The sequence below is a fragment of the Rattus norvegicus genome, chromosome 11 (genome assembly GCF_021556685.1).
Source record: "Rattus norvegicus strain SHRSP/BbbUtx chromosome 11, alternate assembly SHRSP_T2T, whole genome shotgun sequence".
Classification (NCBI taxonomy): domain Eukaryota; kingdom Metazoa; phylum Chordata; class Mammalia; order Rodentia; family Muridae; genus Rattus; species Rattus norvegicus.
In genome coordinates this window covers 56907495-56932933 of record NC_141544.1, presented here as the reverse complement: position 1 = coordinate 56932933, position 25439 = coordinate 56907495, and the positions used below count along the sequence as shown (strand labels likewise).

General features: G+C 42.4%; 1 protein-coding gene across 22 annotated transcripts in view; it reads right to left on the bottom strand.

Moving 5' to 3' along the window:
* Nucleotides 1-6969: 6969 nt before the first annotated feature.
* The window catches only part of Cmss1 (cms1 ribosomal small subunit homolog), a 297760-nt gene continuing 279290 nt past the window's right edge, over nucleotides 6970-25439 (bottom strand). For 18 of the 22 annotated variants that reach the window (XM_087575871.1, XM_087575873.1, XM_087575875.1 and 15 more), the window contains 8 exons: nucleotides 24284-24358; nucleotides 22465-22594; nucleotides 18961-19020; nucleotides 17583-17685; nucleotides 12386-12446; nucleotides 11780-11867; nucleotides 8636-8724; nucleotides 6982-7249 (listed from right to left, as the gene is read on the bottom strand). In XM_087575871.1, coding sequence (XP_087431997.1) covers nucleotides 7166-7249; nucleotides 8636-8724; nucleotides 11780-11867; nucleotides 12386-12446; nucleotides 17583-17685; nucleotides 18961-19020; nucleotides 22465-22594; nucleotides 24284-24358 — 690 coding nt within the window. In that variant the 3' untranslated portion in view covers nucleotides 6982-7165. Of the gene's footprint in view, nucleotides 7250-8635; nucleotides 8725-11779; nucleotides 11868-12385; nucleotides 12447-17582; nucleotides 17686-18960; nucleotides 19021-22464; nucleotides 22595-24283; nucleotides 24359-25439 lie in introns of all 22 variants that reach the window. The other 4 variants (XM_087575869.1, XM_087575888.1, XM_087575889.1 and 1 more) reach the window with 2 other exon arrangements.

Below are 25439 nucleotides of genomic sequence, written 5' to 3'. Positions count from 1 at the left end.
GCCTTTCTGTTCAGGTTTTTAAAGGAAGGGATGAATCCCACTTAGGCCATGAAGGGCAATCTGCTTTAATTAAATCCATTGATTTGAATGTTACTCTTTCATAGACAAGCACACAGAATAGTGCTTCATCAACCCTCTGGCACCATGTGCTTCAGCCAGGTAGACAATTAAAATCTCATCATATGCAGTAAGTGCAAACTTTTCTGGGGCAGTATTTCCAAGAGAGATAACCATATACACATTTTATATTTATCTATTATAGTCACTTTTTTTCTAAACTTTTCATCTTTTATTTTTTATTGATTTTTCACATCATATATAGTTTGAGCATATTCTTCCCTCTCCTAACTCCTCCCCATCACCCTAACCATGCAACCTCCTATTCTCTCATAAACCAAAACAAGTCATGGAAAACAAAAATTAAAGCAAAAATGGACAAAAAATATGGACCAAAAAAAAAAACCCACAAAAAACAAAACAAAAAGCCCACAAAAACAATAACAACAAAAGGAGACAAATCCCCCAAACTCCAGTCTGTTGGTGTTGGCCAACTAAGTACTCTTGGACATGGAGCCTTCCCTGAAGTATGGTTGATGTACCCCAGGATACTCCATGGGAGAAAACTGATTTCCCTTTCCCAGCAGGTATCAATTACGAATAGCTTCTTGGTTAGTGGGTAGGACTTATGCTCACACTCTCAGCGCTGACATCGTCTGGTGTGAACTAGTTCAGGTCAGGCTCTGTGAGTTTATTTGTGTTTCGCTCCTGTCAGGCCTAGAAGATGCTGCTTCCTTAGCGTCAGCAACCACCTCTGGCTTTTACAATCTTCCTGCTTCCTCTCGCACATAAACAGATCCCTGATCTTCCAGGGGAGGGTTTGATATCTCACTTTGGACCGAATCTCTCTCTGCACACTGTCCTGTGGTGGGTCTTTGCATCTACAGAGTTAATGTAAAGGAATCTTTTCTGATGAGGGTTGAGTGAGGTACTGATCCATGGTCTAGTAGCATGTCATTGGGAGTGCTTTTATTGCTTTGTCCCTTTAGAATAGTAACAGTGGTGGGTTTTCCCCTAGGGCCCATGACCTACCTAGTCTCAGGCTCTCGATCACTTTAGCAGTTTTGTGTATGGGTTCTATGCCATGGAGTGAGCCTCAAACCTGATTTTAATCAATACAACTTATGCTTGAAAATACACTTCATGTGCTTTGTTTCCTCAACAGCCAACAGTATTGGCTATCTATTGTATGGCACAGAATATTTAGCTGCATCCTTGACTTTCTACCAGCTAAGTGTCAGTCCCACCTCCCACTGGATGCACTGGATGCCAACAGTAGCCTTCTACCTCAGTGTGCGGCTAAACATATTTTAAGCATTGCAAATGTAACCTAAAGGGGGAAACTGCTTAAGAACCACCATTCTGGCCTGATACCTATTTGCTAGTAGTGGTGGTATCATTAGAAAAATTGGGAGAGTGATTTCCTCTTAATCCCCCTACCCTGACCTTTTCTTCAAGACAGAGTTTCTTTATGTAATCCTGGCTATCCTGGAACTTGATTTGTAGATCAGATTGTCCCTGGAACTCAGAGATCTGCCTGACTCTGCCTCCCAAGTGCTGGGATTAAAGGTGTGCGCCACCATGGTCAGCTTGAAGGATTTTCTTAAACCCTTGTCTTTATTTTTCTGCAACCATGGTGTAAATTGTGTATATGATAGTGTAACCGTGGTATGTACACTCTGAAGAGATATGAATACATATCTACTCACTGGACACAGGGAACTAATGGCAGACCAAAGTAAGGATCCCAATGCAGTGTGGCTTATTAAATCAATGAGCCTATTGGCCTTACTTGCAGGAGGATGGGGTTACTGACCCCCAAACAGCCACATTGCTTAAGTCAACTCTGTCATAGCTGCCTAGGTAGTGTGCACTCTTCAGGAACTAACTGGTCTACCAGCTATGTTAGCAAGTACTAAAACCACATGAGGTTGGGGCAGAATTACATACAGATGGGAGTAGGGTGTGGAAAGTGGGTTATGATCTTTAGTTGACGGTCTATGACTCTTCAAGTTCCTATTCTATGCTGGGATGTCAACAAAGGGGTTCTGGTGAAGAGAGTGGTGTCTGCTAATGTTGAGTTCACAATGCCTTCTTGGCAATAGCACACACGTTACATTTTTGGACTGCCTTATGTCTGTCTTGCATTACCTGCAGGGACGCAAATATGGTAAACATGATGTGGTTATGTGTGTAGGGTGGGCACTCACAGTATTCATAATGGTCTCAGTTTTAACGGCAAATTAGTGGATTGTTCTGAATTTTGACAGACTTAGACTGCGATGTCTCCATATGAAATTATGTCTGGTTTTCTACATTATCTTAGATATGCCACTTGACAAAAAGTTACACACACCTGGATTCTGAAGGTATGTGATTCATTTTGCTTACCACAGGCTAAGAAAATCTCACTTGTTAGGATTAAGGGATTGCCCAGGGCCGCACAGGAAGAACAACACATAGCTTTAGAACTCATGGAATGTGGTCCACTAGTTACCATAGCCACATGGGTGAGCCTTGGTGTGGCACAACCCGGGGTACCATGAGTCCTGAGGACTTCAAGCTGTTGTGGAGTTCGGCTCTGCTTGCTGCTCTCAAATCCTCTAATCTAAGAGTTCTATGGAAACCCCGAGGGGGCTTCCAGCCCTCACAGGACAGTAACCCTGGCACTCACAATGATAATGCTCAGTCTCTTTCAGGCATTGCTACGGGAGCAGCTTGATTCCATCACCACCCTAGAGAAGAACTTAAGAGACATTTTCAGCAATGACCACCACCCTTGGAAAACATTTGGAAAATAAAATTATTAGTGGAGCTAAATTGAGACATTTTTATGACTGCCTCTGATGTAGGAAACCTTAGGAAACAATTTGAAGTTCAGAAAGGCACACTCTTATTAAGCAAGGGACCTTTTATGGCCAGGGAACAAGAACAATGGCAACACTGGCTGACATGACTCTCACTGAGGCTGGGCTGCTGCTGATTGATACCCATTTTTATAGCACTTTTGCCCTCACCTTCCTGACATGATTTATTAAATATTGCTGATGAAGTCTAAGAATATAAGGTTCATCTGATTTTTATATAAACGTTTAGATTTGTGATTCTTTTAAGATTCCTATGAGATTACATTTAGAGATAAATAAAATAATTATTCCTTTCTTTGTAATCACAAATTGCTTCTTTCCAGTAAGAGAAACTGACTGGGAAAACTGCCTTGTTTACACTTTGTTACTCTATAGCAAATAACTTTTTTTTTTAACCTGTACTACATGTTATTTCCTGTAAAGCTATTGGGGAACATACTTTTTTTTTCACAATCAATCACTAAAACTAAAATTTAATCACTAAAATGTAATTTTATACTGCTTGAAAGTTTATTTTGGAATATATAAGCTATATATAAGAAAGCTATATATATAAGAATAAAGAATGAGTGACTAGAACATTGTTCCTTCCATTCCTCAACTACGTGTATATCATCAACTATGTGTATATCTGTGTATGTGTAAGATTTGTGTGAGTGGGGGTTTACACATTGTTCCTTCTACCCATGAACTATGTATACGTATGTATATATGTAAAGCTTGTCTGGGCATGTGTTGTAGCTTGCCCCATCCACCGACTGTGTGTGTGTGTGTGTGTATGTATGTATATGCATGAAATGCTTGGAGGCTGCATGTTGGAGCTTTGCTCTAACCATTCTATGTATGAATGTCTCATGTCTGTCTGTTGGTCTGTATGCATGTATATATATGTGTATAAAGTTATTGGACTCTGCCTTTTGTTTTGTCCACTCAATGTATGTGTATGAATTTTCTCTTTCCTGCTAGGCCCAAGGAGTTAAGAGTTCATAGTTTTTCCTCTGGCCACAGGGAGTACCAGCCTTAGTAAATCAAGCTTTGTCCCCTCAGAGAAAAGTCTGCTGAATAACTTCTCTAATCACTGGCTACCATTGGCAGCAGTCCCTGTAGGTATCTGGACCCGCCCACTTTAGTGGCTCTTAGTACTGACTCTCTGCCTGTCTCAAAAGCCGGTCATTAGCAAGGGATAAGGATAACAGGTTTGCTTTGGACATCATATAAATTCATACTTTCAATGAACTTCATCTCCGTAGCAGCTCTCCACTCTCCTCCTCCACTGGGTTCCACTCAAGGTCTTTGAAGATGGTGTGCACACCTGTTTTCTGAGTGCTCCTTGGCAGCTGTCAGCCAGAGGTGCTCACTGGAGTGCAGGAGTGAGTGCTTTGCTGGATTGTGTGTGCTACCCTTGAGCTAGAATAACTTGAATGTGGGATTTTATGAGCAATGGCATACACTTCCTTATTATGTGCTTGTTGTATGCTCTTTTCCCAAAGATGGCTTGTGTTCCTAAAAGAAATCCAAGTCCTGGGTCTGGCCTCCATTTTACTATTTGAACTGTGCATGGTCCTTGTGAAACTCAGTTTTATTGTCTATAAAATATGAGTAAGAACTGGACACAGCGGAGCATGCTTCAATTCCAGCACCTGGGGAGCAGAGGATGGTAGCTCTCCATAGTGGGAGCTCATCTTAAAATAATAACAATGGATTAAAATGTGAAGGATGCCTTTCCTTCAGGAATGTTTCAATGAAGATGTAGACTATATATCCGAGTTGTACTCAGTGTTTACACAGATAACCAGCCAACAACGTTATGAGTGATAAATGGAATCTGATCAGTAGCTGTTAGGGTCTGGGGGTCACCACCCAACTATTCAGACACCAATCTTACTCAAACGAGTATGGTTTATTGAACACCAAAGACTGGCCAGGGACACAGGCCAGGCTGGGGAGCTAGCTGCAACATTGAGTTAAGATCCTATAGGGGTTTTAAGCCTAAAATCCACAAATATCTGTGCCAAGTTATTCCACCAAACAGGATTTAGGGATAGAGTATTTCCTTAGAAACATGTCCTTGTTGTATATTTACCCTGTTCCCATTGGCGGGGGTATTCAACTATCCTGGGGGGACATGACTTGCCAACCAGGTTGTCAGACACCCACGTACATGTCTGTCTCTGTCAGGCAGGATGTCCCTTCCCAGGGATATCTTGGGAACTTAAACTTTCCTCAACCACTACTCAAAATGGAAGATTTACTCCAAATAGCTTCTTACATCGATGCCGGTGGCTCTCTTATGTTGGGGTCCATCCCAGGGGCAGCTTATAAAGGCCAGAAACCATAGAAGCTCACACATGGGTGCAGGAAGTGCTGCTGGGTGGTTGGTTCAGGCTCAAGCTTATAGTGGTGAACTACACAAAGCAGTTCTACTGACCACTATTGTTTTCCAAGAACACCAAAACAAAGACTATCCCAGTAACAGCACAAAATGGCAGGCTAGACAGGTAAAAGTTACATTAGGCCTTAACAGTAGCCAGGCATGGTGGCACATGCCTTTAATACCAGCACTTGGGATTAAAGAACTCTGAGATCTAGGCCAGCCTGGTCTATAGAGTGAGTTCCGGGACAGCAAGGGCTACATAGAGAGACCCTTTCTGAAAAAAAACAAAAAACACACAAACTAAAAAAATATTGAACAATAAAAAAGTAATACACTGTAATCTAATGGGATAAAACATACACTCATGTGTCCTCACTGGTGTAAATTACTGAGCAAAGAACTAAGAAGGAGGAAAGCTCTTTCACAAGGATCCCAATGAAGATCAAAAGAATGAACGGAATAGGAAAGGTACCACAGTAATGGCGGCTTCAATAGTTGGTGGCTGCTAAAGATTACTGGGTGGCTTGAAGAAAAAGCTACTTATCTGTCTAAAGTGTCTCTTCCAAGATAATTATGGACTGCAAAGGGGGAAATGGCACATACTTCTACCGTGCAGGGAAGCGACAGATGCCAGCTTTACCTGGAGTTCAGGGCTGCTAGCACTGGTACTAAGACACAGTAATGTTATACATTCCTGACAGGACATGGGGAGAGGGACATACTGCCACTGTGGGTCTGACCCAAATTCACAAAACCTCGTTAGGATGCGGACAAGTCCAGATTGAGGATCGTTTACAACAGGGCTGATGAGTGCTCATGAGAGGAGTGAAGAATGAGGCACTGTCACCGTGAGGAAGAATAATAAGTGTGGCATGGCCCTCCAACCGGAAGTCAGTGACATCTACAGCGTCTTTAACTCTACCGTGCTGATGTTGGGGTGCCAGTTTTGGTTGCCCGTACATTAGGTATCTTAGGTGGTGACATTGTGAGAACCTGGGGAGCGGGACATAGGAATTATCTACATTGCTTTTGCAAAAATTGTGCACATTAGGAATTATTTCAAATTAAAGAGCCAAAACATATAAATGAATGTGGCTGCTGTATTTATATCTGCCTGCACCAGGTATATTTGCTCTTTTTAGTTTTGTTGGCCACACTGTGTGCCCAAGACTATGTTTCACAGTGAGGGAGTGTAGGAGGCATCACCTGACAGGCAGAGAGGAGGCCTGAAGTCACAAGATGCTGTACTTCCAGCTCTGCTTTCTGCTAGGACAAAGACCCAACAGGCTTCCATTCCCTCACTGTGGGATCCCTTTCCGCTGACCTGCCTGACAAGGGCTGTGAGCCCAGAAGCTCGCTTCCTTGGTCTAACCTGACCGATCTGCAATAACTCACTCCCAAGCCAGCACAGGCACTTGGGACCCCGAGCCTTCTGTGGTGGTGGAGGGCTGTCCACTGCGGGAGTCCGCTTCGGACTATGGCGTCAGCCCTGTGCTTCAGTTTATCAAGCTGCTCCACATGCCTCATTTCAGGGTCTCTCTGACAGTTTTGTGAGATAGCATTCCTATTCTGCAGCCTAAAAAGCTCAGGGAGGGGTGTGGCTCAGTGTCTCAGCCGCTATTTCCTGTCTCCTGATAGTCAAAGCAGAGGAGGAAGGAAAACTTTCTGCTCAACAAGACAACATACACAGGCAGAGCTTTATTATCTGAGGGTACGAGCCAAAGGACAGGCCCACAGTTGTCAAAGCATCCTCATGAAGCATCTTCAGTGATCCACTGGGCGATGAAGTTAACATAACTACGACAGAGTAGGATATTCTGAGTATTTGCAATATGTCGGCAACTGGACTCTCCATCAGGACCCTGGCTCAGAAAAGGCCCAGCTTCAAGGAGTCCGATTTGCATAGGCTGAACACTCCCATATCTAGAAGCTCAAAAACCTCCTTTCTTATCTAAATGAGAGAAAAGAACAAAACAACAGAAAGGTTATGATCAAACAAAAATGGTCCTGGTGAACACAGCCAATCCCTGGGGTCCCATGTATTTATACAGCTGCTGTGGCCAGAATCAGACAGGGCAACGGTCCTAGGCGAAAGGCAGAATCCATGTTTGATTCCCTGTTGAAGGTCACACAAGTAAGAGAGAGGGGTACTGCGCAAAACACCAGTTTCATTAAAGTGGCCCTCTGTTTGCATCTAGCTAGAAGAAAATGCCGTAAAGTGCCGTGAGGGCACCTTAGTGCCATGCAAAGACCCAATACAGGACTGAGATAACTTAATGGCACGGACGCAACAAAATGGCTATGACTGTAAAATGTTGACACTGTTAATTATTCAGATTTAACATTATAATAGAAACCATCAAATCTGGCCTCATGTCTGACAGCTGAGTATTTTCTTTTTAAAAAGACTATTCATGGATGCAGAGACAACTGTGTGTGTGTGTGTGTGTGTGTGTGTGTGTGTGTGTGTGTGTATGCATGCTTGTGCACATATGTGGGTGCATGCATAGGAAACTAAGCAATGGTTTGCTTTTTTTTAACTTGAATTGATCCCCAATACAACTCGCCAACCAATTATAATGCACTTTGTGCATTGAAGCAGTTTTATGTGGTACACTAACTCACAGCGTGCTTTAGAGGCATAATCCCAAACCTCTTTGATAGTAGTCCTGGTAGGTGATTGACAGCCTTGTTTATTATTATGTAGCCCTCCCCCTCACCACACACCCACATCAGATTAGATTGAAAAATTGTTGCACAATAACACGGTGGTTGGCAGAATAAAATTTCTACATTATGAGGGCAGTGAACTACTTTTCATATATATACAGTGAGCTGAGCTGTGCTCACAAAGGCATTCGATCATTCAGTTTGAATCTATTGCGACACAAAATCCCTCCACGGAGAGCAAAAATGTCTTTGTAAGTCATGTAGTAGGTTTTGTGGGGATGTGGAGAAGCCAACAATCATCATCCCCTCTTCCCCCTCTTTGGCCAAGAGCATCTATATAAGAAGGATCGGCAAAGATGTCTGCTTCCGGAGGCACAGGGACAGGATGAGTCCTCCAGATGGGCTGGCTTCTTTGAAGTACAGACGTCCTGTGGGGCAGGAGCCATGGCCGTTTAGTGAGCTGACTATACCACAGGTGGAAAGGGCAGGGCTGCGTGTAAGCAGATGAGACGGCTCCATAACAGTTACCTCAGTGTTAAAGACAGAAACTATCTCCAAAGCGAAAATGTGCTGGCTTCCATGTCAAAGACTTTATTACTGTGTTTGAACTCAAAGTTCAAATCAGAAAAGAAAAAAAGATTAAAGACAAGTGCTGATTACACAGTACCTCGGGAATGTCCATCATTCTCCTCAGCTTCTGATCTCTCCAGTTCCAGTCAAAAACCAGAAACTTTAAGGGGTTCAAATTAAGGCCATCTGAAAGACACAGTGAGAGTGGCGGTAGTAAAGCCCTCACGACGTAAGCGTATTAAAACGGTTTCGTCCTCCTGGCTGCCTCACTTGCTGTCCTTTCCCCCAGCAATGAACCTCTGCACTGATGCTTGCCTAATGGGAAACACGTGGGGCAGCTCTCCCTGCTTTTGAGGACAGAGAAGCTGCTCTGGTGAAGCCCGTCAATCCTCAGGTGCTCCCTCCCTCCATTTATGACTGGAGTCTCCTTCCTGAATGGAGAAGCTGCTTCTTGTGGTCTGCAGAGGAGTTGAGAGCAGCAGAACCTACAGGAGTTCTCTGAGGCAGTGGGGAGAAGGACAAGGTTGGGGAGACCCTTAGCAGGGGCTGGGAAATCATGTAAGGACTGCATCCATTCTGCTACAGGCTTTACCTAGAACTACCGTGCACTGAGACTGGAGAAGACCCAGGTCCTGCATGCCACATGAGGGAACAGTGCCTGAAGCATGTCTCATGCAGCTGTTCCCCACAGCCTTTCCCAGTCCAGCCCTTCCCTCTGCCCCAGAGACGCTTCATGCCTTTTAGAATTACAACACTTTTATTTGAAACACTGTCACTGGAGTTCCGAGAGGAAACTGGGAAAAGATAACAGGTTGATCCTCCAGGACAGAGACCCAGTGCTGGAAAAGCCGACAGGGAAACCCCCTCTTAAATGGAACCACCTTTACCCAGAGCCTTAAAACATGCATCCACAGAAGAGCTTTTCTTCTGTGATGCCTCAGTTAAAAAAGCTACCGGAAGCTTAGAGCTACTTGCAATGGTCACTGTTTTATGCATATTTAAAAAAACTGCATAAAATCCAAGCATCAACCCCAGAAGAGTTGCAGTCGAGTAATGTAATAAATAGATATTACAGAGGTGAGAGTAAATCAGTTTCCTGCCAAGGAAAGTCTTCATAATATATAATATTTAAGCGAGACACATATATTTATAATATTAAGTCTCTCTCTCTCTCTCTCTCTCTCTCTCTCTCCCTCTCTCTCACACACACACACACACACAAACACATAACATGTACACTGTAAACATGTGGGATGTTATATGATCTCTGCTTCATAAAAATATACAGTTATGTAGAAATAAGACTGAAAGGCAGTATAATAGTTATAATTAACAAGCAAGTCCACACCTTTCTTTTTTAAAACTGCATTTATTTAGTATGTGCGTGTGTGTACGTGCGTGGGCCTGTGTGCTAAGGTGAGTATGGATTAAGAGGGCAACTTGGAGGGGTCAGTCCTCCTACCTGGAGTTGCAGGAATCAAAGTGTGAACAAAGGCGCCAAGCCCTTACCACCTAAGCCGCCTTGTCCATCCCCTCTCTATCGCCTTGCTTTTCTCACAGACTTGAATCAGGAAGTCTCCATAACCACGAAATGAAAACACCAAAATTCTGAGGATAGTTTTACAGATCCCAGTGTTGAAGATAACACTTTTCATCATGCTAGGTTATAATCAGTAATAAAATGAGTGAGGTGGTGCTGCTCTAGCTTTGACAGAACCCCAGTTCTCAGAGTGAGGCTATTTTTATAAACACCTTACAAGTATCCTAACGCTATAGCTAATATATTGTAAACTATCCAATCAGATTCAGAAGTAAAGGCTTTCAATAATAACATGTCCAAAAGCTCCTTAACATTATCTTTCTGTATGAAACAGACTTTCAAACCAAAGTGTTCCAACTCTAGAAATCTAATCAACAGCTTGGCCAGCTTCTTTTTGTCTGTCTGTCTGTCTGTCTGTCTGTCTGTCTGTCTGTCTGTCTGTCTGTCTGTCTCCCTGCTCCTATTTTAAATCCAAAAAAGGTTCTGTTAGGTAGTGGGGGATCTGGTGACACAGAAAAAGTCACTGGTTCCTCAAGGAAAAGGCTCTGAAACTAAGAAGACCAGGCCCGAGCCTGGGGGAGTCCCTCTTCTGAGGCTCTGTTTTCTTGCAGAAATACTGAGTCCTAGGCAGTAAGGATGCTGTGAGTTCTAGTTAGATAATGCACACCAAGGATGTCCAGCATAACACCAGTTAAAGTAGGAATTCAAAAAACTGTTTGCCTCCCATCTCTATCAGAGGCCTCCAGGGTCATTCTCTGCCATTTGCACAGAACCCTGCAGTCGGGAGGGTATAACTGGCCGTCGGTTATTGTCATCTAGGCAGGGCTTTATTTGATGCTTCTGATACCCAGTTATTGCTGTGGGTGTTACTTTGACAAATACAAAATAATTCAGGGATAGATCCCGACGGAAGACAAGGTAATTTGAAAACGAAGAATGAAATCAGTAAATTCGAACCAGCCTCCAGGCTCACGGGTAACTTTGGCAGCCCTGGTGGCAAGGGATGGAGACCCTGATAGAGACCAGCACAGGCAGCTCAGAGAGACTTTGTCTCAACTTACACAGTGAAAAGAGCTCAGTGACAGGCCGCAGCGGGAGAGTGTTTGCTCAGCATGGATGAGGTCCTAGCACCGCAAAACAACCCCAGACCCCCTCTCCCGAAGCCTGAAGGTCTGGTAAGAACAGGTACTAACATTACCTGCAGGCCAGCAGGTTCCTGGAATACTTTCTGTGCAAAGCACTAAAAGGGAAATATATGCAGGAGGAATATTCTGGAATATCTGTTTTATCTATAGAAATGATGTTTTCATTTCAGTCTGTTTACTATCCCATTATGACCAGAATAGGAGTCTCTAAGAATCAAGCCTCATTTACCCAAGAAGGGAATATTCAGCACAGTGGGCTCTACCAGTTTCTTGGCCAGGGGATGGGTGGTGAAGCCTGTGGGGACCGCTCAGCACTCCAGCTACTGGAATCTGATCGTGTTTAGTTGGGCAAATGCGTTTCAGTGGACCACAGCCCTCCCATTCCCACAGCAGTGCACGAGTTGCTGGCTTCTGAGATCAAAGACTGAGCTGAGTTTTGCACTGGGCGATTTACAGAGGTTTGCTTTTCTTTTTGGACCGCAAATGTGTTTGCCCAGACTCACACAGGGTAAGGAAGGGCTGGCTTAACAGAGTTCTCAGCATCCTCATCTCATACCTTGTTTGACAAGTTCTTTGATTCTCCCTGGAGTCCCCACGCCCAGGTGTATCGCTCGCTTCTCCAGCAACTTCACCTGCTCCTGGACCTTTTCAAGATGGAAGACAGGGAGAAAACAGGGGAACCGTTAAGGAAGTGTAATCCCAGGTCATATGAACCGTTAAGGAAGTGTAATCCCTGGGCTGGAGAGATGGCTCAGCCGTTAAAGGCTAGGCTCACAACCAAATATATAAGGAAGTGTAATCCCAGGTCATATTAGACCATTTTATCTCTGTGCAAACAACAACGGTAACAGCCCAAATCAACAATCAAACAGGGCTACTCTTCAAAAAGAAAACTGATCAGTAATACCCAAGGGATTGGGAATGAAGCCTCGGCTTCTGTTCAGGAGCTGAGAAAGGTAGAGAGCATGACCGCAGTAGGTCAAGGGAGCCACGAGGGACATGAAATGCAGGAGAAACCCGAATAGTTGTTAGCTCTGTCACACCAAGAATGGATAAAGGACAATGGTTTCCAAGGAGACTTGAAGAGGTTGGAAGGACATGATGGTCCTGGGTGTCACTAGGGACCACTTATCTCTGATTAGAACTACATGGCCTTGTTTACCTTTATGTGTTTTGCAAATAATTTCATAACTTTGGCATCTCCTTTGAATGCTGTCAGAGACCTACAAAAAGGAATGAATTAACAAATTTAATAGATTACGACAACTTACTCACTTAAGAATGCACTATTTACAGATTATAGCTTATCACTGAAAACGCTGTTCTAAACGTGGACGGTCATGCTTGTATCTACACACAAGAAGACCGTTAGGCAAGTCTGTCTAAGCAGTGAAACTGGACTGGGCTTTCAGACACGATGACATGTACGTGAAATCGTACAAGCGGTTGAGACAGGATTGTGGTTACATAAAGACCAGCCTAGGTGACAGAGCAAGTGCTATCTCAGAGAAGAATCAGAAATGGGGGAGGCTATTTGTTCAGGTCCCCATCTGGGTGTGCTTCTGAGTCAAACCCAAGGTCAGCCTACTTTGGCCTCTTTGACAATTCGAGCATGTGGCCAGACAGAGAAGCACAGGACGAGCCCACCAGGGAGGAGGACTGGCGTCCTAGTACAATGGCCTCCACATTTGTACTAGAACTTTTTTGTAGATTGAATTTCTTTGTACAATTTCATACCCCAGATCATTCCTGCCTGAGGATGAGAAGGAATGAAGGGAAAGAAGGAAAAAGATGTGGGCCTGTAGACCCTGACCCGAGAGAGCAGGAGTGAATCGTGCATGAACGAGGTGATTCTTTAGGTTGTGGCTGTGAGGACTGAGGGGAACTAGAGACCCTGAAGACGTCAGTTGTTGAGCCAGTTACTAAGGTGAAAGATTATGGATCTAGCGTTTAGTGTTTTTGGAGATGCCAAACATCTATATTTTTATATGTCCAATGAACTGAAAATCAATCACTCCACCTACCTACACACACACACACACATACACACACACACACACACACACACACACACACACACACACACGCACACCTTCAACCCTTCAAGTCTCTACAGGGTCTTGCACTATGCCTGACTGTTCATGAACAGTTATGCAGGCTCTCTTCACACTTGCACACCCCCCCCCCCACTGCTGCCACTTCCAAGTGCTGGGATCACATGCAGGCAGCAGTGTGTGCAGATTCATTTCAACACGTTAGGGCCAAAGTGCTGCAGGGTAGACTCAGCCTAGGTTGTTGACTTATAGCTCTGGTATGTAGTAAGGTAAGCCCATTTACTTCTAGTATTCAACACTTTGGATCTATCCACATCAATTCAGATGATCAGTTCTGAGGGTCAAGCTGGTCTGCTGGTACCTCAGAGGACAGGTTTTATAAGGACTGTTGTGACAGTGGGGCCTCGGATTGAACAAACAGTTGCTCTATGAACAACCAGATTACAGCATCTGCTCTTTGTGTTGTTTGATAGATGACATTAATGATGGTACTACTGTGTCACCTAGGACCAGTTTTATTTTTAAATTTGAACTCACAAGATGCCATGGATGTGGGAACTGAAATTTCCCAACACATTCTGTCCACAGAAGTTGGGCCCATCTCTACAATCTAAAAGGCTTTGTGGAAGGGCTCGACCACCACGAATTCCAGCTAGCTTCATCTGATTTTCTGATGTTTCTTGGTTTTGTCTTTATTTTAACCACTTGTTTTTCATTTGGTGTAGTTCTGTGTGTCACCTAGAATTCTGTTTTGAGTTAATGTGAGTATATTTATTTAAGGTTCAGATATTGAAGACAGAGATATCACTCCCCCTTATGTGTCATTACGTTTTGAGAAATATTGTTGACCAGGAGGAACGTATTGATATGCAAGATAGTGAGACATACAATCCAGTTTGTATTGCAAGTAAATTCTTAATTACACATAAGCATTTTCCATTGCAAGGTTAGCAAGGAAAAAAAGAATCGTGGCACTCAAGAGAACAGAAGTCCTTATGATAGAATTAAAAACATTGGTCTTTGTGAATAGGCTCTTTTTTTTTGGTGCTTATTCACAGGACACTTTGTAATTCATTTAACCTTGAAATGGATCATAATAGAGCTTGGGACAGTTGGTAAATGAAATGTGACCACACAGTGCTTTCATGCCCCTTAGAAAGGAATTTATATAGAGCAACAGCTCAAATCGATATGACAACTTGGTCTGAAGAGGTCACAGGCAGGCCAGCTTCTTTGCCATTAGCATCTCAGTTAGCACTGGGTTCTACAGTGTCCCTCGGAATGCTCAGAAATGCCAGGTGAAACGCTCCGATTTCAGGCCCACAAGTACAAATGCTACCCAGGTAGACTGGGTTGCTGAAGATCAATGATGTTTGGAGCAGACGTACATGAACATCTTGCTTTACTGGAGAATGTGGGGCACGGTTTAACGTGTGTGCTGAGGGTGAGAAAGCGAGTTTGAAGGACTGGTAAAGTTTAACAACTTCTTTCCTAAAACCATGATTCGATTAATTCATCTAGAGAAACAGATGTTGAATCACCATGGAGTCCCCACACTCGCACCTTTGTACTCGACAAAGCTCCTGGTTCTAGACACAGACTTCCTTTGTTTTGTCTCCGGTTAAAGCCTGGTTTCCCACAGGACCTGTTCCTGTGAGTGCCACCTCCTGTGTCTGCCCTCTGTTCTCTGGACCTGAATGCTACTCGGGTCCAGTGGGAGGATTTGTTTGTTTGTTTGTTTGTTTGTTGATTCTTCAAGAATTCAGCAAATGAAGACAACTGTGAAAGCTCTTAATAAAGCACCAACTTACCTTTAATATATAAATTTTTTCTTTAAATTTTTTGTCTCTTTGGATTTATCTTGGTAGAAGGGGTGAGACCTAAATCCAACTTTATTTTTCCAGCTGGCTAATCAGTTGTTCAACACAGTTGTTGTCTGTCTTCCTCTGATGATTTATTTGTCACCTTTTCTGTACACTACATTGTCATACGCACTTGGGCCTGTTTCTTCCCTTTCAATTTAGTCCATTGACCCATGTGCCCGTCCTACATGTGACAGTCCCAGACACTCTGCACTGCTGAGACGCTGTAATACATGGACTGACAGTCTGGAAGGGACGGGCCTCTTCTAAGTGGTTTTTACTAACCTTTGTCAGCCATTTTAGTTGTATGTTTTTGTAAAAGTTTAAAAACAGTTTATTCAGTTAAACAAAACAAATCTTCTTGGAGTTTTACTTGGAAACTGTGAAATTTGTAGATGATCCCAAGTAAAACAGGCATATTCACAACACCAAGTCTCTTCTCTCAAGAGTATGGTACCAACGTGAATTTGTTTAAGACCTTTTCCATCCTATGATGCTTCTTTCTATAGGTTTGGTAAATTCATTCCCCGGGACTCTGCTTTTCTTGTTATTTTGAGTTGGATTGTTCCGTTTGCTTCATTGCTTTTATTTTTTTAACTGCATAGCTAACAATGTTTATTTTAAATTTTCTATACAATTTGTTGGAAAATACATTATATGCATACTCATATATGTATTTTTTACCCAAATAATGACTATTTGATTTTATTAACATTAAAACATTTTTAAAGAACTTATTATAAGTATTAAACTGTACATAAAATAATATATATGCTAAATAGTAATATTAAAGCAAACAGCCAGGTACCTGTGATCAAGATGAAAAAGTAGATATGATACCTATTTTTTTAAAAAAAATTTTTATTAGATATATTTCTTTACTTACATTTCAAAGGTTATTCCCCTCCCCAGTTTCCTGTCCATAAGCCCCCATTCCCTCCTCTCCCCCTCCCCCATATGGGTATTCCCCCTATATATCCCCCTTATTGTACCCCCCCCGTATTCCCCTGCACGGAGGTGGGGGGAGTCCAACCTTGGCAAGACCAAGGGATTTCTCTTCCACTGGTGCCCCAACAAGGCTATTCTCTGCTACATAGCAGTTGGAGCCCTGGGTCAGTCCATGTATAGTCTTTCAGTAGTGGTTTAGTCCCTGGAAGTTCTTGTTGGTTGGCATTGTTGTTCATATGGGGTCTCAAGCCCCTTCAAGCGCTTTCAGTCCTTTCTCTGATTCCTTCAACGGGGGGTCCCGTTCTCAGTTCAGTGGTTTGCTGCTAGCATTGACCTCTGTATGACATGCTTTGGATGTGTCTCTGAGGAGAAATCTATTTCCAGTCCCTTTCAGCATGCATTTCTAGCATTATCAATCTTATCTAGTTTTGGTGGCTGTATATATGTGGGCCACATGTGGGGCAGGCTCTGAATGGCCGTTCCTTGAGTTGCTGCTCTAAACTTTGCTTCCATATCCCCTCCTATGGATATATTTTCCCCTTTTTAAGAAGGAGTGGGAACATCAGAATTTCGGTCATCCTTCTTCTTGAGCTTCCTGTCGTCTGTGGATTGCATCTTGGGTAATTGGAGCATTTGGCTAATATCCACTTATCAATGAGTGCATACCAAGTGTGTTTTTCTGTGATTGAGTAACCTCACTCAGGATGATATTTTCTAGTTCATTCCATTTGCCTATGAATTTCATGAAGTTGTTGTTTTTGATAGCTGAGTAATATTCCATTGTGTAGATGTACCACATTTTCTGTATCCATTCCTCTGTTGAAGGGCATCTGGGTTCTTTCCAGCTTCTGGCTATTATAAATAAGGCTGCTATGAACACAGTGGAGCACGTGTCTTTTTTATATGTTGGAGCATCTTTTGGGTATATGCCCAAGAGAGGTATAGCTGGATCCTCAAGTAGTTCAATGTCCAATTTTCTGAGGAACCTCCAGACTGATTTCCAGAATGGTTGTACCAGTCTGCAACCCCACCAACAATGGAGGAGTGTTCCTCTTTCTCCACATTGCTTTTACCCTTGCCCCGCACAGTGTGGCTCTCCACACAGCTGTGTAAGTGGGCCTCTAAAATGACTCAGAGCACTCCTCTGTCCCAAATCCTTCCATAGCATCCTACTGTACAGCTAGAAGCCCACCTGATTTCAGGTCAGGAAAGCCACTCTGCTCTGTCCTTGGAATCACTTAAGTCTGCTCTAATACATTCCCTTTTAATAGAAGGGCATGCATAGCTATCTCATTCCATGCCTTACTTTTCCTTACATAGTGCACTACTGTGCAGGATACTGTCATACATTTTACTGGCTGGTTGTCTGCCTCTCCAAAAGAATGTCAACCCCATAGGGCATGGGCTCTGTTTTACTTGTTGCACACAGAATATGCAGCTGGCAGGTATCAGTTCTTCAGTGCATTGGGGAGACACAACTGGAAAGACCACTGACCTGATAAGCTCCAGGGCCCGGACAGCGGAGCTGCACAGGATCAGCATCAGGACCGACTTTTTCTCATTGTGGGTTTTCCGAAGTTTTACCCACTTAGGGCAGACTGAGAGAGAGACCACAAAAGCCATTCTGAATACAGCGAAGTAGCACTGCCAATGGTGGATATTCTCCAACTGTTTATTTCTTAGTGCATAAGAATATAAACAAGCACTGACTGTGTTACATTTTCTGCCACCTTAGAAAGCAGATAAAATTCAGGCTTAATGCTTAAAGACAATGCTGACCAATAGGAAAATTCTGATTCTGTTATGTTACGTTTAGTTTAGCTTAGCTTTTTTGATACTTTGTTTAAAGACAGAACATAGCTCTAGCTGGCTAGCAACTCATAGAAATCCACCTGCCTGGGATTAGAGGCATAAGCTACCACACCGAGACTTTGCTAAATTTTAAAGAGATATCCAGCATGACCTAAAATGGGGCAGAGAATAATACCTCAAACTTATTATTTTGTATTATGTTTATTAAATAGGCTTAGAATTTTTAATATTTTTAAAATTTTATGCCAGGATATTATTCCTATTGTAATTCAGGATTTTATTTTTAAAGTTAAATTCTGAGAAATTTTTAATGAGCCTAAACTGGGGATCTTCATATTGGAAGGCTGAAAGAAAACAGTTCATCTCTCTACATAAGTCACTACTATGGCTGGAAACAAGCAGATGATATTTTGATATGAATGATCTAGTGGTAAACAATACAAACCAAAATATCAAATCAGATTGGGAGTAATAGCTAGGTGTGGATTCTGAGCACGTAAACAGAACCTGAAGTTCTCACAGCTGTTAAAGACCACAGGCTCAGTTTCTTGACCATTCAAACAACAAGGCCAAGTTCAAGGACTACTCAGAGGAGGCACTAGATTAGGACGCCACTTTCTGGACTTCTAGACTAATATTTCTAATATATTATAAATCCAAAATGGAGCCCAAACCCAGAGCAAAGTAGGAAAACATTTAAACATTAAAACTGTACATCAAATAATGTGCACGCTAGAGTGGCCTAGATTCTCAGCACACAAGAAACTGAGGCAGAGGAATCATGAGTTCAAAGCTATCCTGGACTACAGAGCATGACTGAGAAAAAAAAAGACAATAACACTAAATCCATCTCCACTTAAGCTAGAAACTTTTAGTTTTATATGTGGTACAGTGTTTTTGTTTTAATTTAGAGAAACAAATCTTATTTATATATTTTGGGTTTTTGAGTTTTCCTATGAAGCTCTGAACAAGTGTTGATCTTCTTGCGCCTGACTTCAACTCTTTTCTGTTTTAGAATAATCACCTGCTGAATAATTTTTAAAAAATCAGACTTTACTTACTTTCTTTTAGGTATGAAGAGAGACTGTGAGTCAAGTCATTGCACTTGAGGAAGCAGGAGTCTAGAAAGAAGAAAAAGACAATTTGCTAAGGGCTATGCACGCATACAACCAAGGCAGATTAATTAATTAAAAAGTGAATGGCACATTCTTACCCGGATTATAAAGAGTGAGCGATCTGGAGGCTAGTTATTTAAAGTGTTATTTAAAATAGCAGCAGTAGCAACAACACTTGTTTTCTCATTTAGAATATTTTATTTCTATTTTTACATTTTTATTGAAAATGTAATTACCTCACTTCCCCTCCCCGTTCTTTCTTCCTCCAGCTTTCCCATGTTTCCTCCCTCCAACACCTCCTATGTCCCCACTCTCAAACTGATAGTCTCTTCTGCTATTTTTATTATTACATACAAATATGCATAAATATATACATGTAACCTGCTAAGCACAGTTTGTTCTTTGTGTGTATGGGGCTGGCCACTTTGTGCTGGATCACTGAGTCTCGTCCCTGAGGCAGGGACTCCAGAGTTTACAGATAGATGGAACATCTTTACATTTGAAATCTGTGAAAGAGGCAGTGTGCAAAGGAAAGGTGAAGTGGCGAGAGCTTTGATAGAACCTCAGACCCATTAGTTATCTAGGAGAACAAACGGATACAGCAGTGAGGGAGAATGATCAATATCAGCGAGATGTACAACAGTGAGAGTTATGGAGAATGGGGGTGATGGTAACACTTGCCAACTGCAGGAAGAACTGTCAACCTATTTTGGAAAGTAGTAATATTAAGATTATATACTCTGTGATTGCCTGATTTGTTTCTTGGATAAACAACAGCAGGAATTTTTTGGTGTGTGCTGTAAGTGGATATACAAAAAGATTAAATTTGGCAGTATTTATGATCTTGAGTTGTGGGAAGCCACACAGGTGTCCACATGTGGGAAGCTGGGTGAGTGCTTTGTGACAGGGCTGGAGCGCTGTGTAGCATCTCAGATGTCAGAGATGTGCACATGGCTACATTCTGGTCAGTGTGATGTGAAGAAACAGAATGGGGGGATGTACAAGTGTAACTTAGATAAGAACAACAATGTACTACGATATAACATGGTATGAAGAATACATTTATAAAAACATACAGACTACTTAGAATAAATACTTATGGGGAAGAGAAATCTAGTATTGGTTTTGAAAGGATGGGAACAATGTATCAAAATATAACACAATTCAGCCTAGCTGTAAAATAGAACGTAACATGTCAAAATAAAAAGAACCTTTGTTGCTCTGTGACAGCCATAGAATATGTAACAATATTAACTCTAAGTAGAATTATTCACTCTGAGCATACATATACATATATACACATATATATGTATGGGTACACACACATATGTGTATATATATGTATATATTTGTGCAACATGGTTATAAACGTAACTCTATGAAAAAAGTTTCTAAGTATAAGAGTGTTAGGGAGTGAACTGTTACCAACTTAAGTTTGACATTTGTATTGTAATGTAATACAGAGAACTCACACAGTGTAACACTCGCAGAGTTGTTGCCTCTGTAGAGGCAGGGAGCCCGTGAAGTACTTTAAACTTAGAACACTCCCAGCTGAGACATGATCAGCTCATCTGGACAGCTATACCCAAAACAGAGCAGGAACAGACTCTCCGGGGTGGAATTCCTTGAAGGTGGCTTGTGTTGCTGGGGGAGTTGGTTGCAGCTAGCCTTCTTAGGGCCACCGATCTAAACCAAACCAGCTCTTGGAAGACGGCAGAGGTTAATTAGCTCCCAGTGCCTTAAGTTCCCACATGTAAGATGTTAGCAGTGTCCAGCACAATTAATAGTAATTAAGAGGACACTTCCCTGCCCTTCAGACACAAACCTCAGATTAAAATCAAGACAGACACTTGAGAAACTGATTTAGAACAATACTTTTAACATTAACTTCCCTCTTTAAAGGGTTCTGAACAAACTGCATTTCTATCTTTTTACCTAAAAGGGCTTCTACTCCTAGAGGTGTTCTGGGTCTTTGTGTGGTAACCAGGACCTTTTCTCTGAAAGCTTTTCATATGCCTTAATTGCCTATGCCTCAGAGTAGTCATTTTTTAGCTGAAAACAGAGCCTGTTTTGTTCTGGCTGTTTCTAACACCCCCCATCCCCTTTCCCCAAAACATCCTTGAGCCCACGATCTTATCCAGTTGTGCTATGGAACTTTAAAACAATGACATAACCCAGATTTATTATGGAACTCAGCTGAATCCCAAGGGTTTCTTTTAAAAATTCAGCAGAGGATTCAAGGTTTATTGACGGCCTCTGAGATCACAGAATAGGAAACTGAGTCAGAGTGAACACTAGACCTCAGGTTGACCAGAGCCTCTGTGACACACTGGCTCCTGTTTAGAGCAGCCAGGACCCAGCTCTCCCACCCAAGGAGCAGCCCTCAGGGCTCAGTAAACTTTAGAATCCTGGTCCTGTTTTTATCCAAGTGCATGCTTCCAGATCCCCAGAGGGCAACTGTCTTGGAAAGGAACAGGGAGGGGGCTCCTTCTGCTAACCCCAAAGAGCAGTTAAAAAATAGCCCAGAAGAATTGTAGCTATGCAGGGAACAGGCTGTTCTTCAGCTTCTCAGGCGTCTAGAAAGCATGACGCTGGAATGGAAAGTCAGCTACTGTTGACCTTTTCCCAATGTTGCACGAGCGGTGTCCTGTAGCCTGGAGACAGCTCATTTGCAACAGAGACGCCTAGGCTCCTCGCGCTTTGCTTTCAGGATAACACCTGTTTTCTCCTATCCTTGCCAGGAAGGAGCCTTAAGGATGCATCATAACCTAAAAGCTCAGAGTAGCGACCTTACCCATGCAGTAAGTAAGGCGACAGACCTCAAACATTAGCCGCTTCTGTTAAAATGCAGAATTCTATCTGTACATTTAGCTAGTTGGCTTGAAAGAGTCTGGGATACAATCCAAATACTATTTTACAGTTGGAACCCCACAGCAGCAGAACTAAAATACTTAATTAACAAAGATTTTTTTTAATTTTTTAATTTTTATTTTTTGAAGATAGAGTACTTGCTCTATAGCCCAGGCTAGACTCAAACTTATGATCACACTGTCTGGTCTCCTGTGTTCTGGGATTCAGGACCTGCTCTAAACTGACTTAACCAAGGTTAAAGTTCTTATTTGTAGGAAGAGTCAACAAATTTCCACACCAATACTTTTTAACAATGTGAAATGTCCTTCTGTGAGTTTAATATCTTCATCAGAGCATTCACCCTTGAAGCATCTGGTAAGATTGTGTACTGAGTAATTAATCTTTTTTAGGGAAAGACAATGTACATACATAGATCTTGCTATTCAACTCTGCAGAAACATTTTTAATATCCAAAAAAAAAATCACTAACAGTTACACACTTGTGGATGAAGGAACGAGGACTAAGAGTGTGAAAAGTTTAAGTTCCCAGTGTGGAATGCACAACTACACACTCCTTAGGAACCTGGAGCCTGCCTGTACCTGGTAGGTGCAGTTCCTCTAATTCAATCACAGAACGGCTGCTGCTGTAATGGCCCTTGATCAGCTTCTGAAGGTCTTCAGGGGTCCCTGGTTTGGGCTCTGATTTTGCAAGAATATCAGAAATTTTCTTCTAAAACAAGAGAAGAAAAAGAAAGTAGAACACTAGATTTTAGAGTGGCACGTGGTATAGGTTCATTTCTCTGGCATTTAAATGCACATAGCTTTTGGTGATAGCCAAGTATGATTCTGAATTAAAAAAAAATCCCCTTGGGAAGCCATACTGCATTCTTCTTAGACATAGTGAGTACTTGAAAAATGATGAGATGATCTAATGGGCTCTTTGTAATGTCTGCTCTGTATCTTTTACAAGTGAAAAAATTTCCATTCAGCACAAAATATTTTCTGTTAAAAGTCTTAGAAGTCTTATTCTATGGAAACTTCTTTTTTACTCTTATATTATCTGCACTCTTGAAAGAACAGGATTTGGAGAAATATTTGTGCAACCCAGCTTAGACGTCGAGTGTCAGGCTGCAGATTAAGCTGAGCATGGGCATTCACTGACAAGTGGACCTGACCTTCTGGTCCAGTCTAGGAGACAATCCTAAGGCCTCACAGAGACACAATAGAACAGATATCACATCTCTTTTGATGTGGACTTCTTTGTATAGAACTTTTATTACATGCATACAATACAGGAAAGCAAGATTGTCCGTTTTTATTATAAACTTCCCTTATTTCCTTGTAATTCTTCTCCAAAGACTCAGAAAGAGCCTTTCTTCCCCACTTGTCTGCCCCAACGTCCTCATTTCTACAACACTGTCACAAGTACCAAGGTTCCATCAAAGGTGTCAGCTGTGGTTAGCACCATAAATTAGCATGACCTTAGCCAAGCTAAACCAGCTAGATCTCTGACCTCAAACCTCTAGAACCTAAGGCCCTCAAGGCCAGAGGGAGTGAACTGTCAAAATCAAGTTAAGGGCTTCTCTCAGGGGCTGCCAAACCTCAGCCTATCTGGCACGTCCTGCCTTCCTATTTGGCCATTTGAGACAAGAAACCATAGTCTGTGCGTTCCTTTCTGAACGCCTGTGTTAAATAGCTAAGTGGCTGAGACCCCCATTTCTCTCATGCTAAGCACTTCCTCCTGTGACCTCAGCAACATACCCTGCTTGGCAGGGGGTGAACCACACTGCTGTTCTCACAGCTGTCGTAGAAGGGAAAAGCTAACTAGAAAGTCTGTACAGAAGCCAGAGGCTTCTCTCTGTACAGATACATCATTGAAGAGGAAGAGGAAGCATCTACCTTAATTTATGGCCTGGATTAGAGTTAGAAATAATTCACAGTGCCTTGATGTGCTTGCTTGCTTTCTTTCTTTCTTTCTTTCTTTCTTTCTTTCTTTCTTTCTTTCTTTCTTTCTTCCTTCCTTCCTTTCTTTCTTTCTTTCTTTCTTTTTTGTTATTACTTGAGCAGAAGGGTTAAAAACCTGAATGAATGAGAAAGGAGGTTGGCGACTGACTTTCTTGGATAAAAGCTGAGGGTGAGTACAGGAGGTGCTCTGGGCTCCTACTAGATGTCTTAAAGAGAACCCAGCCAGTGGGTGAGAAAGCTGTCCTGTGTTTCCAGGAGTGAAATGGGATTCAAGAACTTTAATTTTAGTCCTCTAAAGAAAACTTATTCCGAGTAACCTTAGGAAAGTTAAAAGAATCTTGAACCACTGAACCTTACAAACTCTGAATCTCTAAGTCGGGGACTGCAATAGCTTCACATAAGAATCCTGGAAGCCACATGTGGCCACACCACTGTAACGAACTGCTGCTGGTACCTTCTTCCACTTCCTGCTCTTCCGGGAGTCCTCTGTTTTTGGTTCCTTCACCTGTGACAGGAAACACTCAGTGGGCTGTAAAGAAATATAAATGAGAGAGCTTTCATCTTTGCAGGATGGAGTGTCACTGAGTGGCATGACCCCCACAGCGCCTTCTGCTGTGCGTGTCCTCAGAGTACCTTGGTGACACTCCACAGAGACGCTGCACAACCCACTGGAGCTGTTAGGCAGCAGCTGAAGCGACATAATTTGAGAAAAGTCAGAAAGTGTAGATGATGTAAGGCTGGAAAAATCTTTGAACAGACATCAAAATGTTTGAGTGAGTGAGTGAGTGTATATGTGTGCTTGATATGGCCGATTATTAAGAGATGAAAGCCAAGGACTGGTCTGTAAACGCAGGCAGAAACAGATGTGGTTAAATGGTGATGTGGCAAGGCAGTTGCTCACTAGGGCCACTGAAGCTTTCCATGCGCTGCCTATGCAGAAGCCTGCACTTCCGAGAGGTAATGTTTGTAGTACCCGCTCCTCCCCTCTTTCCAATAGCGCAGAGTCCCAAGTAGGATGCATTTACTTGGGCTTGTGCAAACCAGCTGCACCTGTGTAGTCTACAGAATGACTGTTCCTGCCGATGGTCTGAATACAGGTTCCCCATTACAGCACCGAGAGATTGATTTGCCAGTGGCCTTAACCCTAAGAGCCATGTATAGTTCCCTGCTATTTTTAATGTGACTTTTGTTTTTTAAGGTAGAAAAGCAGGAAATTTGGACTAAAGCCTTGATTTATAAAACGGAATGTGCAGGTTCCACATGTATTAATCATAAGCAGCAAAATAAAATGTTCCCTGTGCTGGATGTTTACGCAACATTTTAAGCAGGTTGCTAAGTCAGATGTAAGATGTAAATTGAAGGTTAGATTCATTCCAAGCAGAGAATATCTGTTTAAACAGTCAGCCACTAGCTAGAGGAACAATGTCCCTACTGCTCTGCTCAAATGATCACAGATGAATCTTTCTAAGAAAAAGAGCAGGTTGAAGCCATTCGTGGTGGTGCATGATCCCAGCACAAGAAGCAGAAGCAGAGGACCTCTGTGAGTTCAAGACCAGCTTTGTCTACACAGTGAGTTCCAGGACAGCCAGAGCTACAAAGAGACACACTGC